General features: G+C 35.7%; 1 protein-coding gene across 1 annotated transcript in view; it reads right to left on the bottom strand.

Annotated features, from left to right (window-relative positions):
• THSD7A (thrombospondin type 1 domain containing 7A) overlaps window positions 1-17,832 on the bottom strand; it is a 257,309-nt gene that overhangs the window by 187,026 nt on the left and 52,451 nt on the right. The window contains exon 3 of the mRNA XM_052695414.1: window positions 2,956-3,464. Within this exon, the coding sequence (XP_052551374.1) occupies window positions 2,956-3,115 (160 nt within the window). The 5' untranslated portion in view covers window positions 3,116-3,464. The remainder of the gene's footprint in view (window positions 1-2,955; window positions 3,465-17,832) is intronic.

The following is a 17,832-nucleotide window of genomic DNA, read 5'->3' on the forward strand; positions in this document are numbered from 1 at the left end:
GCGCACACACACACACACACACAAATCAAGCTGATTTACTAGACACAATCTTAGCTACACATTTCTGGGACTTATATTCCATTCAAAGAAAGAAAAGTTAACATTGTCTCAGTTGCACAAGCTCAGTACTGATCAGTTCAGTTTTATATCATCTCCTCTAATACTCCAGCTGAGATATCAACACTTTGTGCTAGATATCCCTTCAGATCACTGATGAATTGTTTCACAAAAAAGGAGGGGGTGGAGGGAGGGAGAAGAATCAGTAATATCCAACTAAATATCCTTACTATACCAACTACACCGTAAAGATACGACATCCACTGCTAATAAAACCACAAATATTTCATATACCACTTGAAGACAACCAGTAGATTAAGACAGTATCTGTGTGATGAACTTAAAAGAAAAACACTGGTTGAAAGCAGTCAACATATAAGGATTGCTGATCACTGTTTGGGATGATTTTGGCACCCTCTTTCTCCAGCAAAGACGAGAGGAGAATGAGAGAGATCAGAGACTAAGACAGTAACATACAACTCTACCAGGCTGAAAAGATATTTTATCAATTTTTCCAGATGTGTGGCAATGTCTAGTTCTCCCCAGGAGAAACACAGATAGCCCATAAAAGCCGCAAGGTTACAATCCAGTGAAGTGGTATATTGCTTCATTACAAGCACAAGCTTATCACATGACACAAGTCCAAATTGCTCCTACAGGCTATTCTGTTTCCCCTCTTATTCCTGATCTAGCATAAGACTAATTTAATAAAATATAGGAAATTGAAAAGCAATACATTTTGTTACAAAGTCAATTTCTGTACAAAGATAGCCTGTGTTTGTCAGACAAAGCTACCGGCAAGAACTCCCTCAGTGTAAATGAAAAGCACACAGCAAATGCAAAGGTATTTTTTCTCCTTTTTTTTTTTTTTTTTTTTTTTTTTTTTTTTTTGACACAAAGGAATAGCTAAGAAAAGGAGCGCAAATATATAATTAGGCTTCTAATGCACTACCTTATTCACTCTATCTTGTCATTCACTGCTAGAAAAGAACTGCTCTGACTTGTTTTTCATCACATTATTGTCAAATCACTGAGGTTACAATATTAAAAATTATACAGTGAACATGCTTATACTATTCCTTACTATGGGTTAAACAGAGCAGAGAAGTCACAGAAAGGAATGCTTAAAAGTACAAACTAACTGCTCACTAGACAACGTAATTATATCATACTTCTAAACAAAAGTTCTTACGAAAGGAAAAAGCTTGGAGGAAACAAAAAACAACCCAATTTTCTCCTGGTTTCACTGACTTCAGAGCACATGTGCTATAGGCAAAGTAAACAGCAACTCCATAGCAGGTCAGGACCTCATTTTCATAAGTATTGGTTAACTGTAGTTATTATACTCAATCTATTTTACTGCTAATATCTTTAAATACAATCTAATAAATGGAGACAACAAAATACTGGAGAGTTTATTCTCCAAATGCTTAGCAAATGCCTAAATGCAAAATGCTACTATTATTACTATATTTTCCTATAAACTTATGCACCTCCCGTTAAGCATGTATCAAGTATTTCAAAATCTGTAATGGAAACAAACTACATTTGGAATTTTTCAATGGCCAAAGAAGGGAGGGAAAAAAAAAAAAAAAAAAAAAGGTAATCAGTAATCAGTACCATTGCACTACTCATCTTTCAGAAGGAAGTGAAAGTTGCAAAGGATTCTCGTTTCCTCAAATTTCTCTTTCTAGCATTATTGGAAAGCCTGTCTTCTTGTTTAAATGAATTCCCTTTTAATCCTTCGCTTGAGCTGCTGTATGGATAGAGCCTCTTAAAAAATTCAGGATATTGCTGTGATTGTGAATTGATCTGTTTTCATGGCAGAAGGCTCCATCCAGGAAAGAGACCATCTTCTCAAAGTTGTTTTTCAAAGAAATGATTAATTTGCACTCTCTTACTATCTTATCATTAATTAATAGAAAAGCAAATTTTAAACAAATGTCTGCTTTTGGGGTTGGCTTATTACTATCAACATACAGGGAAAAAAAGCTAACTATCAAGCCAATGTGAATTACTAACCAGTTTTTTTATTTCTTAAAGGAAACTTGGAAGACTTGTAATCTTACATAGGAACTAACACTGTATTAGGGAACTAAATTGCACATATTCCTCCATGTTAAGGTTCTGAATTAGTTTAACACACTGATAGACACAAGATAGACCTCATTAATTTTTAAAGCAAAGTTAAGGTTGAAACAGTGTTACAACTGCAATCTTTAAAACATACACGTAATTAATTAGCACCAAAGTAAAGGAAATTATCTATCTAGTGTGGAACTGAATTCACATAGTCTGTTTGCCTTTGGCTCTCTGGTTATGAGATCTGGCATCAGTTGGATTATTTCACCTAATCCATCATTAGCTTTCACGTGTCCTATATACTGTGCAACAAACCTAAATTTAACAAACCCAACTCCCCATCAATTACCACACTGAATATATTACATGTCAGCACACAGCATAAAGATTAGACACACTGCGTTACATCCTTCTTTGTGAAATGCCAATATTTTTAGAGCACTGTTAACACTGCTGACTCCAACTGTAACAAATGGTCCTTTCCATTGTGAGCAGGCACTAGAGCCCTGACCTTTGCTATTTACATACAACACAGAGCTACTAAATAAAATAAAAAACCTTGACGCACTCAGAAAACACTTCACAGAGTCATAAGTGTGAGGTTTTTTAATTGCCATATTTGCTTGGCTGGTGGAACCCTGGTAAGCGACACACTTTGTTTTCCTAGAATCCTGCGCATTAACATCACTAACACATTTAACTTTCTTTCTCTGCGTACACAAAGCACACAGAAAGGTTACAGCTTGCAACAGAAACTAAACAGGCTACTACGCAACAGCAACACTGCTACTATGTTTGTACAGCATCCTTACTTACCGGTCTTCCACAGATAGACGGACGAAGTTTGGAATTCGCTCTGTGCCCGAGTGCCCCAGCTCCCCAGCAGCAGGACCACCAGCACTCCCATGCAACGGGCTGGCGGGGCGGAGAGCCCCGGCCCACGGGGGAAAGCAGTGCTCCCCTCTCTCAGCCTCATGCCTCCAGCAGCCCGCGTCCAAAGCCCGCTGCCCGACCGTGAAACCTCCTCCAAATAGTATTCCCCTCTTCAAAATTTCTTCGCAGGGAGAAGCAGGCTGAAAGCCTCTATCTTGCTTTTGTGCATATCAGTTGTAAAGGAAAAACTGTTTAACGCACGGGAACAATAGAGTCCTCGCTTGCTCTCGCTACAGCGGCTGCTGCTAGTATGGTTGCTGCTCCACGCTCTTCCATTCAGCGGTTAGTAGCAGTTTTCCATCAGCTAAAAGAGAGACAGCTGTCCGCAGGGGGCTCCAGCTGACTGAGCAGGTTATCTTGCGCTGGGAGGCGGCAGCAGTCATTTACACCAGCTGGAGAGAGCGAGACAGAGAGAAACAGGGATGAGAAGGAACACAAATAACCCGGCGCTGTAATCTCAACACAGAGTGTGACTGTAAAAGCCTGGCTTCCCAGGCACCTCTCCCTGGAATAGCCCAAATGGCACACACTAAGAAGAAAAGAAATCATCACCATACGTGCTTCAGAAACGCAAGACCTGCAACCAGAACAGATACACTGGAGCAATATTATATTAATTAGGAAAGCATCGCACACTTGTCCTGAAAGCAACATACATGCTACATTAACCGTTTTGTAAGAAACAAAAAATAAATGGTTACTCATGCATTAAATAGATATTAAATAGACAAGTTTCCACAGAGGGAAATGAAAGGAATAACAAAACAAAAGAACAACCTACAACTTTATTTGCATATTTGTCAAATCTGTTTCAGGTAATAAAGTGCAGCTCTCTACTGTGTGTGGATGTGTAAGCACATCATCTCTGTGGTAGATGAGGTCTGCATGTAACATATAATGCAAAATAACATCTCTTCCTATCCAGTAAGTATGTACACATATATACATGTATAAATGTCAACTGTGTAATTTAAAGTAATTTGAAGATCAAGTTATCAATCATTTTTAAAACACACACCGAGTTTTACATATGAAAGTATTCAGGATACATTAGGCTGTCATGATGATGCAAAAACGTGCAGAGAGACAAAGCTTTTAAATTAGGCATTCTTATCTCTCCCACCCATTGCCCAGCGAACAGATGCATTAACAAGCCTAAAGATCAGATTTCAGACATCTATAAACTGCAAAGCAAATGAGAAATTTTCAAGAAATCTGTTACCATATCCAAAAAGTTCCATTCAAAATGCAAGCAGCCACACACACACACACAAAAAAAAAAAAAAAAAAAAAAAAAAAAAAAAAAAAAAAAAAAACACCACTGCAAGAGCACATGATCCAGAGTTTTAAAATGATGGAGCTATTGTTGTTTAAAGAAGAAACCTTCAGTGAACCTCTCTTGGGACGCCTGTCATTTTTGCACAACCTTCTCAGACTCAGCCTTTTCACATGCATTTGATTAAAATCAGCCATGATCAAATAATTCCCAAGTCTTTGCCTGTTTAAATATTCTGACATCAGAGCAAATTAGCAATGTTGAAGGTTGCAAATTCGTCTTTGTTTACTTTCCACTCTGTTACGCCTCTAAGAGGGAATTAAAGGCTCAGAGAGCTCTAGCACTGTGAGGCTGTGATTAAGAGAGATAAGCAAGTGTGGATTACTGTTCCTCAGCTGTTGAAAAACAGGCAACAATCAGGAGATTATAGGTTGATAAGGGATACATAGAAAGCCATGATCTTAACAAATTTATAGCATCCTGATGCAGAACTTGCAACCTCAGCTAAAGCACTTCTGGAAATAGATTTTAATTGCTCATACTACATCATACTCTGTTCAATTTAGGAAGCATTGGAGACCCTTTCATCCTGTGTTTTGTTGAGCTAGATGGAATACTGTCAAAACAGTGTCCTCTAAGTTAATAGAATTGTAGCAATTCCACAGGTAAATGGCAGGTTAAGTTATTCACATGCACACTGTTTTTCACGCCACATTGAAAGTATTAAAATATTCAATCTAACAAAGACAATGCAATCTTCATAATTTCTGAAAAATATTACAATAAATTTAAGGGCTTAAAGTTTTGTAATCACCAGGAAATCTGTGACAACTTCATTGACTTGTTCAGTCAAATTAAAATACACATTGCTTATACACTCATTTGAAAAATTAAGATTAAAGATGTTGGCTTTTTAGCTGGAGATATACACAAGGAGGAAAAAATTAAATTATATTTTCCAGGGTGACTATGGGCATAGGCACCACATTCAGAGTTCTTAACAGCAATAAATTCTACCTAGAATTTTTATGAATGTCTAAAGAAAACCTCTGAAACATCTGGAAACATTATCAGGAAACAGATCACTCATATAGTTCACTCAATGAATCAAGGTGGTTTTTTGACAGCAGAACAAAGCAGTATCATGCGAGAGTGAATACACATACACAAACATTCAAATATTTTCTTGTATTTATGCAACAAAAGCACATTTTAATTTTTGATAAAGATTATGACAACTAACATTTGCATGCTATTATTTTTTGGTTTTTTTGTTCTATTGTTTTTTATTGTTTTGTTTTATTGTTTTTTGTTCTAACAAAGATCAATAAAGTACAGAAAACTAGTTTCACCTTCGTTGGTAACAAGTTATTATGCACTTAAAACTGTTTAGAAATGTGTCAGAGAGAAAGAAAGGAGGCAAAACTGGGAATATACTTTACATAGATCTAACTGTAGAAGGATTCTTGAAAAGCTGTCTTTTGTAAACAACTCTGAACTATGTCACTTTTGCAGCCCAAATATCCATCTTTTAATCAGAACAGGAAAACACAAGCAAGAGAAGAATAGGTAGATGCCTGCAGACATGCTAACTTATCTTCAGGAATTAAGCCTCATACACAGGAGACTGCGTATACAGATTGTATGCTTCAAATGTACTAACATGAGAGTGTTGCTAGCAGCCTTTTCCGTGTCAGTGTGCCCAACATATTCTGACCTACTTGCTACAGTGTGCAAGGGTCTTTTCCCAGCGCAACCACAATTTCCAGCTCACAGTGATCTAATTATGATCTAATGATCATAAATAATCAATTGTTTGCAGTTTAGATGTTCCCAAATACAAACTTATGTACTTCCAAAAAGAAACCTCTGATAAAGCATAGAAATAAACTACAATCAACATTAATCTCTGTATCAGTACAAAACAATGTCAGTGTTGTACCTTAGAGCATCAACAAATGAATCTCCATAGACTTGTACTCACATACATTTATTTATTTCAGGCGCTGCAACCACATGGAGTCAGTAAAATGCTCTCATATGTGAATGACAAGTTAGCATTTTTTTTGTTTTCTAGGGAAAAATGACTGATCTCAAAGACACTCATGAAAACAAGGTAGAGTTAGTCATAAAATATTAGAATTACTTTGTTCTTGTTTTCTAGCATTAAACAGTCAGAGGATGACAAAAAAACAAATGCATGCTATATTTTATCTAGTGAAAAGAGAAATAAGATCAAAATACAAATTGTATAGCCACTGTGTATGAAAACTTGCCTGCCAGACAGAATCTCCCTGCTAGTACTAGTACATTCCTGTACTAGCAGGCAGTCCCATTTCATAAACCTGTTGCTGTCTGTGAAATGCCATGATTAAGAGCTTCAAGATCACCTTATGTTCTGTGCTGAAGACATATTTCTAAACATAGTAAAATTAAAAAGCATAAAAAGACCACAACACGCACACAGCACATCAGCCTCTAGACTCAACAATACTCAATAAGATGCGTGTCCAGTATCTGTTCTGTCCACCTTTAACTCTGTAGGCCCTGCATAAGGCAGCAACTTCAGTAAAGCGTCAGTCTGTTCTTCTAGATGTACAGGAGATATTTTACAAACTCTTGCATTTTCCTTTATAAATTGTCTGTGCTGTTTAAAGACTGAAATATCAGCACATTCAACCAGATTCTAAAGAATGAAGATTGTTTCATTTCTTATGTAGGATATTTAAACTCCTCCTAACCTGAACTCTGATTATGGAAATTTATATCAAAAAAGATGTTCTCCCTTCACATAGCTTTGAAAAAACAAGTGTTGCTAAATATAAATTGACTACCTCTCACTACCTTTCTCCAGAAAGAGGGATTAGAATAATAGAACATCTTGTGTTGGAAGGAACAAGATCAAATCCAACTCCTAGTTCCACACAGAACCATTCAAAATTCAAACCCTGTATCTGAGAGCACTGTCCAAATACTTCTTAAACTCCCACAGGCTTGGTGCTGTAAACATTACAAATGGGAGCCTGTTCCAGGATCCAATCACTCTGCCGATCAAGTACCTTCACCTAACATTCAATTTCACATCATCCCCTTGAGTCATATTACTGTCACCAGAGTGCAAAAATCAGTACTTCTCCTCCACTCCCCTCATGAGAACTTGTAGGCTACCATGAGGCCTCCTCAGTTTTCTCCAGGTTGAATAAACCAAGGGACTTCAGCTGCTCCTCATACATCTTGCTGCCTAGACACATACCCATCTTCGCTGCACACCCTTGGATGCTAATAGTTTTCTGCCTATCTTATACTGTAGGACCCAAAATTGCATAGAGTGCTCACACTGAGGCTATGCTTCTGCAGAGAGGAGTTGGACAATCCCTTCCCTCAATAGGCTAGTAGTTCCCATACCCCACAATATGGTTTTAATGAGTTTCTTACAGGCAATAACCAACAGATGCCCATTTCTGAAAAGAGTTCTATATTTTTAACCTACTGACCCAATTAAGTCATATTAGGACACTCTTGCATACCACTGTAAGGATGCAGTGGGCCCTTGGATATATCCACTGTAAACTCATACAGTGCACATCTGAATTTCAGAGAAGGCATTAGGTGTGGCATGTTGCCTTATATGCTTATTTTGAAAGTTCCATCATCTAAACAACTCAAATAACAACTCAAATGAGCTTGTTTTCTCTCTGTCCCCCTGCATAAACTCACTTACCAAGACTTCTAGCTCTGCATTTTTTTTAAGACCCTAACTTGCTTGTAAAAATTTTACTACAGCTGGAAGTGCATTTAAATGATTCTCTTGAGATGATACCTTCAAGAATTTTACAAGAGAATTCCAGACCAGAATATATTGTACAGGGTCCTTTCAGGCTGTGGAGTTTTGAGCATCTCCAGTAGACTCAGAAGTGCTCTATTATTTTTCTTTATATGAAAGCCAGGGAGCCTAATTAGAGAAGACACAAGAAAGACGACACATGTGAACAACCTTTGAATGTATCACAACGTACTTTGTCTCTCAAAACCTGGCAGATTCATTCCTGAATTTCAAAATGAAATGTCTTGTACAAAACTTGTAGCTGAAAAAACTACTCTTTAGGGAACCTAAGCATATAGCCTCTAGGTGTCACACTTGACCATGTCATAATATACTACTTAGGGATTTCTAAATCTCACACAGAAGGTAAGAAGGTAACAGACCTTGATGTTATCCTTTCAAAGAGTGATATTATTAAATATCTTTCTTTCAAACTTGTAATAAAAAAAAAAAAAAGAGAGAGGTTAGCAATTTTTTTGCCTCTTTCATACAAATCACACAATGTTTTATTTTTGATGGACAAACTGTTTTGGAAAACATTAGTAGTACCACAGTGTATTTTAAACTTACATCATTCTTAGATTTTCTGGACAAATTCGGAAATTTTTAAGTTATATATGTAAGTTTTGTAGAAGAAAGAGTTATGCAGAAGAAAATACTAAAAATATATAAACATTTCAACGTTTCTAAATAATTACTTCAAAATCTTCGCAACAAGAAAAACTTATTTTTAGAACATGAATGAGGATTCTACATGCATAAACATACAAACAGCAGATGTCAAGAGGATTCCATCCAAAGGGACTTGGACAGGGGTGGGCTCATGCCAACCTGATGAAGTCCAACAAGGCCAAGTGCAAGATTCTGCATCTGGGTCAGAGTACACCTAAGCACAGATACAGTTTGGGAGGAGAATAGCTAGAGAGCAGCCCTGAGGAGAAGGATTTACGAGCGTTGGTTGAAAAATTCAACATTGGTCAGTAGCATGTGCTTGCAGCCCAGAAGGCCAACTGTATCCTGATGGTGGGGACAGGGTATGATTTTAAACTGGGAGATTTAGATCAGATATTAGGAAAAAACTATTTACTGTTGAGGGTGGTGAGACAACTGAACAGGTTACCCAGAGAGATCCTTCCATCCTGGAAGCATTCAAGGCCAGGCTGGATGGGCTTTGAGCAACCTGGTCTAGTGGGAAGCACCCTTGCTTATAGCAGGGGGTTGGAACTAGACAATCTTAAGGCTCCTTTCCAACACAAGCCATTCTATGATTCTATGATCTAGCTCTAATTTGACAAATGCATTATTTTTATTAAGGAAAATAAGTGATTCTTGGATAATTTTTGTTCTATTTTGCATTGTTTGTTCATTACTTTAAAAGCTAGTTGAAGGGTAGTACATTGGTGAAAATTTACCTAGCCAATCTTTCATTTTAAGGCTTTTTCTTCAGATGCAAAAAGACAAAATTTAGATATTACTTAAATGATTCAACTACTTATGTGCTGCTGGTTTTGAGCAGTTTTCTCAGTTTTGGAACCAAAAATATTTTTAACTAACCCCTTTGGTAGGGAAAGATCCATACCCCTGGCCTGGAACATTCATGTAAAAAAACATTGTTTATAAGAAGGCACATGTTAAAGTACTGCAAGGAGGTATATGAAGTTCTGCTTGCTAGTAGATAAAGCTAGAGAATGGCAGAAGGTCGCACGGAATTAACTAGTTCCACTTTGCTTCTACATTCTGAATGAATACTGCACTTCCTATGCAGATTACACTGGCTCCAGCAGCAGGCTGCATGAAGCAGGACTTTTGCAAGTATCAGAACTGGATGCAAAAGGATCTCTGAAGTTTCTTATTTGGAAGAGTCATCTCTATCAAGAAATCAAGCTCTGAACCTTTTCTCATCAATTCAGAGATCTCTTTAATCACATCTGCTGCAGCTTGCCTATCTGTAGTAAAGGCAGCATGCATTTTTCATTAGGAAGCCAACTGCACTGATAGTAGATTATTGAAAAAGATTTAGTTTTTCCATTTATTCAGAATCTGATGGAGAAAGCTCCTATACTTAATTTTCTCTTGAAGAGACCACACCTAAAAAGTAATTTAAATCAAACACAAAATTCAGAAGCACAGTACTACTTATGGTCAGGTTTTGTAGTGAGGTCTGAATCACTAAAATACATTTCTCTTTCGAGTGCATTTCTCAGTTTAAAACTGCCAAATTCTCAGTGTCAGAGCAATGTTATCCTATAAAGACAAAGATAGGAATTAGAAAAAGCACAGAAATGGCTTTTGTAGTTGTTCCATTCTTTATAACGAAGAGGAGAAACAATAGTCCCTTTCTTGTGCTAACAGAAAAAGAAATATTTTTCATGAGGAAATTGGTGAAATTTGTCACTTAGAAACAATTTTGGCAACATGTGCTTTGGGGAACAAGCTTGAAATTTGCTTTTGTTAGAAGTCATCAGTGTCCTTATCACAACCTCTGAAAATAAGTTTGCACTTGGTTAGAAATCTTTTTGGAACTTGGTAACATCATGCAATTCTTTAGAGCTTGTTGAGAAGAAAAAAAAAAAAAAAAAAAAAAAAAAAAAACCACCTTAAAACTGGATACAAAAGTGAGCATAAAAATGGGCCACTAGTATTCAAAGCTTGGTAAAGAGCAAATGACAGGAAGAACTGAGAAAACAGACTGGAATTAGGATAAGATACCAAATGGAGGAAGTAGCAACAATCAGAATTTCTGCACATATTTTAATCTTTAGTCTTTTTACACGTTTGATACATACCTATGGTTTGTTTACCCATGTAATTATGACTTCAAAAAGAATGAAACATTTTTTAAATCTAGCTACCTAGCTTTAGTTACCTCATTTTCAGAAAAGTCTACTACAGACTTCAACAATGAAGAAAAATAAATAGAATCAGTTCTCGATCAACAAGCCCACTGTACTGAATTTTCACACACAAATGCAGGACATCAAGAGGGCTTTCCAAGTCAGCTCTGTTACCCCAGTGTGCACATATACTTTTCAAAATTTTTAAAATCAATGGGAACAGCTAGCCCCTATGCTGAACATGAATTTATATTGAAAATAAATAAGCTTATCCAGACAATTTCCTCAATGGTAAAAAAAAAAAAAAGTTAAAAATGATAGCTGTAAAAATAAATGAGTAGAATATATACAGTACTTGAAACGCAGGCAGGAACATTTCAAAGACAACAGAGAGTAGTGAAATCCCTAGCAAGGAGAACAGAAAGACAGAGAATGGAATAAACAAAGAAAATCAGTGCCCATTATTGCTTTTGAACATCCTCTCCTGGGATAGCTTAGTAATTTGCACATACCAAATCACCTTTAAACAAAAGCCACCCTCAGTCAATTTTAAACCTTCTCCTTATTAAAATCCTATTGATTGATCATTCTTCATCTAAATGTTTGACAAGCCAATTTCCATTTTCAAGGAGGGAAACAGTGGTCTTCTTTTTGAAGACATAAATCACTCAAACATTGTTATCAGTTCTCAAGTTAACTAATTAATACAAATTAATAAGAAAATTAAATAAGGCTGCTATTTATTTCTTTTTCTCCCATCAGCCCTTGTTTTTAACAGCTTCCAGAAATTGATGGATTCAGATGTACTGACAAAAAAACATAGCTGGAAGTAGCTTATAATGATTTGTTAACTTCATAAGAGTTCCAAATTAGCTGGCCAAAAGTACAGTGTGTGTGTTTTATGCTGACTTCAACGTATCAATAAACAGGAAGAATATAACTTGAGGAAACTGATTAAAGCATCTAACACCATTTTGACATGAGGTCAAATTTAAAACCTATTCCTATCAACCAATCTTCCCATTGAAAAATATAGGTTACTGCCACTGAAATCAACTCTGTAGCAAATTACAAAACAAAAAGGAAGGCAACAACATGAACTCTAAGCCCATATTAGTAAAAAGATTATACCATTTAAAACCCTGTCACTGTTCAGCCTTGAATATTAATAACTAGATGTGAAACGTTGAACTGTGTCAAGAAAACCTCCCATTCTTCTAAGTGCTGCCTTTCCTTCATCCTCTGCTGTTACAGCACTGTCCTCTCCTACGTTCCACTACAGAAGCTTTGCACTGACAAAAAGAAAGAAAATAACCAACCTAAGCAAGTGCAATAGGTAACATCACAACCACATATAATTGGATTTTCTGCATACAGATCACAAAGCAGTCTAGGTAAAAATCTTCTCTAAACTATCAGCATTAGCATTAAAATTAGAGCTTCACCAAGGGGATCAAACCAAGCTTAAGATGATGTGACACTTTCAAGACAAGAAAAAAAAACATTGAATTGTCACCATTGTTCTTTTCTATGGTGACAAAAGACATTATTGCCAGATTTCTCCAATCACAATTATACTTGCATATTCAAAAACGAGAGAAAAAGCTTTCCAATTAACTGTTAGTGGCAGCACTGGTACTTCCACAAGTTGTTCCCAAAGGATTTGAAAATAACCATAGTCTAAGTAACTGATAGCTGCCCCTATATACTATCTGTGGAATATAAGACAATTTATTTTGATATATTTTTCACTGAATAAAAAAAACAGGATGGAGACTAAAAGAACAAGGATTTTTTTCAACGATTACATTATTGAAATACTGCAGAACATTTAAAAGCAGATGGCTCTAATTCAGAATTGAATTCAGCTGTTAGCATTCAGCTCAGTGAGTGGACCATGAGTTCCCCACAACAACAAAGAAACTTAATCTACATCGATGAAGTGAGGTGAGGAACACTCAAAAAGATGAAGCACTGTTGAACTGCAAAAGCAATGTCTGAATGACACAGGTCAGGTAAAGTAAGCCTTAGTTCAGGTAAAGTGACTCAGGTTTTATCTAAGCCAAAAATAAAAGAAGAAAAAAAAAAAAAAAAGTACGTCATGCATAAAGCAGAAGCCAAACATAACAAAAGAATCTTCTTCCAGGAGCTATCTTTAGGATAAAGAGCTGGAGCTGTTCAGCCTGGAGGTTCCAGGCAGTCTTATAAAAGCCTCTCAGCGTCTAAAGGGGAGCTACAAGAAAGAAGGGGACAGACTCTTTAGCTGTGTCTATTGTAACAGGACAAGGGAAAATGATTTCAAACTAAAGGAGGGCAGATTTACACTGGATATAAGAAAGGTTTTTTACAATAAGGGTGAAGTACTGTGACAGGTTGCCCAGAGAGTTTGTGGATGTCCAATCCTTGGAGACATGCAAGGTCAGGCTGGATCAGGCTCTGAACAACCATATCTGGCTGTAGCATCCCTGTTATTGCAGGGAAGTTGGACTCGAGGACCTTTAAGGGTTTCTTCCAACTCAATTCCATGATTTTTTTAATAATTTTGGATTATTTCATCTTACTGTTTAACATATATGTCCATTTATACATTTATAATATTTCTATAACATATATTCAATATTATATATACATTTAACATGCACATATACATACATATAGGCATATATACAAACAAAAAACAATTTATGGCAACTTAAATTCTCTTAACATCCATATATAAATTCAGATACAGTAAACTATTTACACATGTCTGGCTTTTATACTCGTATTCAAGCAGAAGCTTATTCCTTTGAGATTTCCCATATAGTTAAAGTGATAATTTTTATCATGTTTCCAAAATACTCTCATCAGTAGCCCAACCTTTGTTGCCTAAAGATGCTTCTACATACACTCCAACTTTAATGTCTCCATCACTCTTATTAACTGTAGAAAGCAATTTCTATGTATAAAAAAGGTATGCCTAGTGAGTTTTGTATCAACTGCAAAAGAAAGTCGTTCAAAGTTTCACATGAAGAAACACACAAAAAGAAAAAAGTCAGACAAATATGTTCTACGTACTTCTAAAGCTGTTAGAGAAACCATTGCAAACTGTTTTGAAGAGGGTGGTGAAGGATCGTACATTAAAACCCCTCACAATTTCAATTTTTCTTACTGACATACACATAGCATATGTAAAAGTTTGCCCATATCTTTCACATACGTATGTCTAAAGGAATTTAATTATTAACATTTTATTATTATACATATTTTATATTATTTTGAATACATCCTAATTATTGAAACTTGCTGAATAGCAGGATACATTGTACCTCACTTAGGTTAATGTGGTACTATTCAACAAATTACTTTCCTGAAAATTACAAGGTTGCTATAGCAAAGTATTACACCGATAAGATTCAGAGAAGATTTCCCTTTATTATGTCAAACAGTTTAAAGAAGCATATGCCTACAGTAATTTCCCTCTCTGTCAGCAATTGGTTTACCGGCAGCAAACTAGAAATACTGACTGCCAGCCTTGTGAATTGCAATTATTATTTTTTTATGTAAAACTTAACTATATTGAGTTATCTAAGCCACCATGATCTCTAATACAAATTATTTTTTATTTGGTTATAGGCATTTTGGCAGAACTTCTAAGCTCCCAGCCAAGATCTAATTTTCATTTCTAAAGGGGACTGGTAAAATGCAGACTATGGGTTCTCAGTCTCTGTTAGAATGTTCTCATGTTCTAAATTTAGATGAAAAGCTTTGGTAAAGGGAAAAATATAAAGACGCATATTGGATTTTAGAAGGACAATCCTTCTCTCACTCCCTCTTACACATACGCAAAGAAAGAAAATTGTTATTGTCTTTGGCCAATAGAGCACTTCTTACTTTCTCCAAGTTCTAGGGGAGTGCAAAGGAAGTCATCTTTTACATAAAAAGGATTTCATTGTAAGCACTGCTATGAAAGAAAATTAAATTAAAAAAATGGCACTCTAACTTATCAACATGTTCAGAATGCAATTCAGAAATCTAGTCTCTATTTCTCCTTTATTTAAAAAAGTTTGATCTTTTAAAAAGCACAAGAAATTCCTCTTGTGTTTCATGTTATCTTTCATACTGTCATCCCGCAGATAACCTGCAATTTCAAGAAGCAATCTTCAGATGCTATCAAAATGAAATGATCCCAAATGGTTTCATAATGAAACACAAAAGATTGCATTCATTTGATTTCAAAATGGGCCATTAGCCACTGTAGTCTTAAACCATTAAAAGAAAGAACTAGAAATCAAACAATAAATAAACCTAATGCATACCTCTAAGCAGTAAGTAATTAAAATAGATAGTAAACATTTGCTTTATTGTTTGGTTGGGTTTTTTTCCTGCTAAATTATGATTTTTGCAATAGTTTTTAAATGGTTTTAATTTTAAATGCATTGCAGAAATGAGATCATATTCATTGTATGCTCTTCATTAACTCAACTGATGGTGTTTTAATTCCTGCAACAAAGTCTGGTGTTCCTTTTACAATTCAGCATAGCTATCACATGGTGAGACTAATTCGTTTCTCTACAGCAGAACAAATTATTTCTTCACAAAATGCATACTATTTTTAGCAGGGATTATTGTTAAACTTTCAATGCATTCCTTGTTTTACAGCAGAGTAAGTATTTCATTTTTAATTAGCCTTCCTGTGCCCCGATTCCCCTAATGAACTAATAACCCATGTTCTCTCTGATAATAAATATGTTGAATAGACCTAAAGGAAGATAAGAAAGGATATTTAATGCAAGTGTTTTGTCTTCTACAGCGAAAAACTTCAGTACTGTTATAAACAATAAATGCAAGTTTAAAAAGTTTAAAAGACTAAGGGTTAGCCAGAATGAAAATAAATTTCATCACAAATCACTGTATTATTATAATTTTTTGCCTAAGATTTGCCATACATGTAATTGGGCAAACATGGTATTTTAAAATATATAGATATTACATAAGCAAAGCTGAATACAAAATTATTCTCTTCATTTATTTTCAGAATTACAACACAGAAACTATGATGTGAACTCTGGAAAATTGCACCTATGTTAAAATAATAAATACTGAGGTGTCAAGGGAGCATCATGATCTTGTCCTGATGCAGAGATGAGCAAATAAGCTATAGATAAAAGTTAGTTGAAATAATTATTCAAAGTAATAAACATTAGTATGGGACATGGATCAACAAGTGACAGAATGACACGAAACTGCCATAAATAACCCGATACTGTTGCTAGCATTTCCTAATACCCAGCATGAATCTCTCTTGGCTCAGCTTGAAGCCATTCCCTCTGATCCCATCACCAGTTATATCAGAGAAGAGGCCTATCTCCAGCTCACTACAACCTCCCTCCAGGTAGTTATAGAGAGCAATAAGGACTTGTGGATTGAGATAAAAACCACTAAAAAGACATAAAATGAAAATAATAATAAGCAATAATAATGATAAAACAGTGTAAAATTGTGATGCGTAATGCAGTTTATTGCCACTCACTGACCAATATCAAACCAGTCCTCAAGCAGTGGCCACTCTCTCTAGCTTATCTCCCCCAGTTCTACTGCTGAGCATGGCACTGTGTGGTATGGAATATCCATTTGCTTGATTCAGTTGCCCTGGTTCTACCCCCATCCATCTCCTTCTGCACACCCCACCCCTTTGATAGGACAGCACAGTAAGCTGAAATATCTTTGTCTCTGTACAAGCACTGCTGTAACAGCTAAAACATGGCTGTTATCAACATAGTTTTTCTCCTAAAGCCAAAACATAGCATCATAAACACTATGAAGAAAATCAACTATGTCTCAACTGAAACCACGATGGTGTGTTAACAACATTAGTGCTTTTGTAAATCCAAAACACAGCACCATACCACCTGCTCAGAACAAATATATCTTTGCATTAAGTACATTGATTTACAGCAGAATGTAGTCCAAACATCCTGAATCACCTTTTACAGGTGAAACCCCTTCTCACCTGTGACCAGTTCCAAACCTCAGTACCCAGGACTGGGTCCAGAAAAGCTCCACTGATGTCAAAGCCATTCCTGCTACAATTTTTCATTAGAAATAAAGATCATTATTTACAGCGTTCTCCATACATGAACATAATGAACTCTTTTAACACAAGTATATCTGAACTGACATAAACTTGAAGTTGTCTGTACTTCATTTTTTACAGTCACCTACAGAAAGCATTACAGTTTAAGATTGCACTAAATATATATATAACATATTGAAGTATATCTATCCAGAAACAGTGTAAAATTAACTCCTTAGATCTCGTTTACTGTATAGGAACCAGAAAATATATATTTGAACTGTACCACAGTTGTCCTCAGAGATTAAAGTATTTCTTTCACAGTTTATCCTTGTCAAGTAAAAAGAAGTCAAACTATCAAATGAGCACAAAATAAAAAAATGAAATTCAGCAGCTGCACAGACTGAATAAAAAGTATACGTGGGCAAGTCCATTAAAATATAATTTTTTTTCAATGGAAAAAAATTCTACTTCATCAAAGCCAAATGTAATAAAATGCTATGAAAGTTAGCAGAAAGGAGTTCAAGGAAAGGAATGAGAGAAATCAGAAACAGTACAGTAATCCTATCTTTAAAAAAAAAAAAAAAAAAAAAAAGCATAAACCCAGTGTGATAAAGTGTAGATAAAGAATCTTTGCAAGGTCTTTCTGTTCCCTCATCTTGATGGTAAAACTGCTCTAATTTATGATAAAGACATTACATTTTGTAAAATTTTGCATAAAAAAAAAAAAAAAGGGGGGGGGGGGGGGGGGGGGGGGAAGATGATATTTTAA

This window comes from Tympanuchus pallidicinctus, unplaced genomic scaffold (assembly GCF_026119805.1).
Source record: "Tympanuchus pallidicinctus isolate F22 unplaced genomic scaffold, pur_lepc_1.0 scaffold3, whole genome shotgun sequence".
Lineage (NCBI taxonomy): Eukaryota > Metazoa > Chordata > Aves > Galliformes > Phasianidae > Tympanuchus > Tympanuchus pallidicinctus.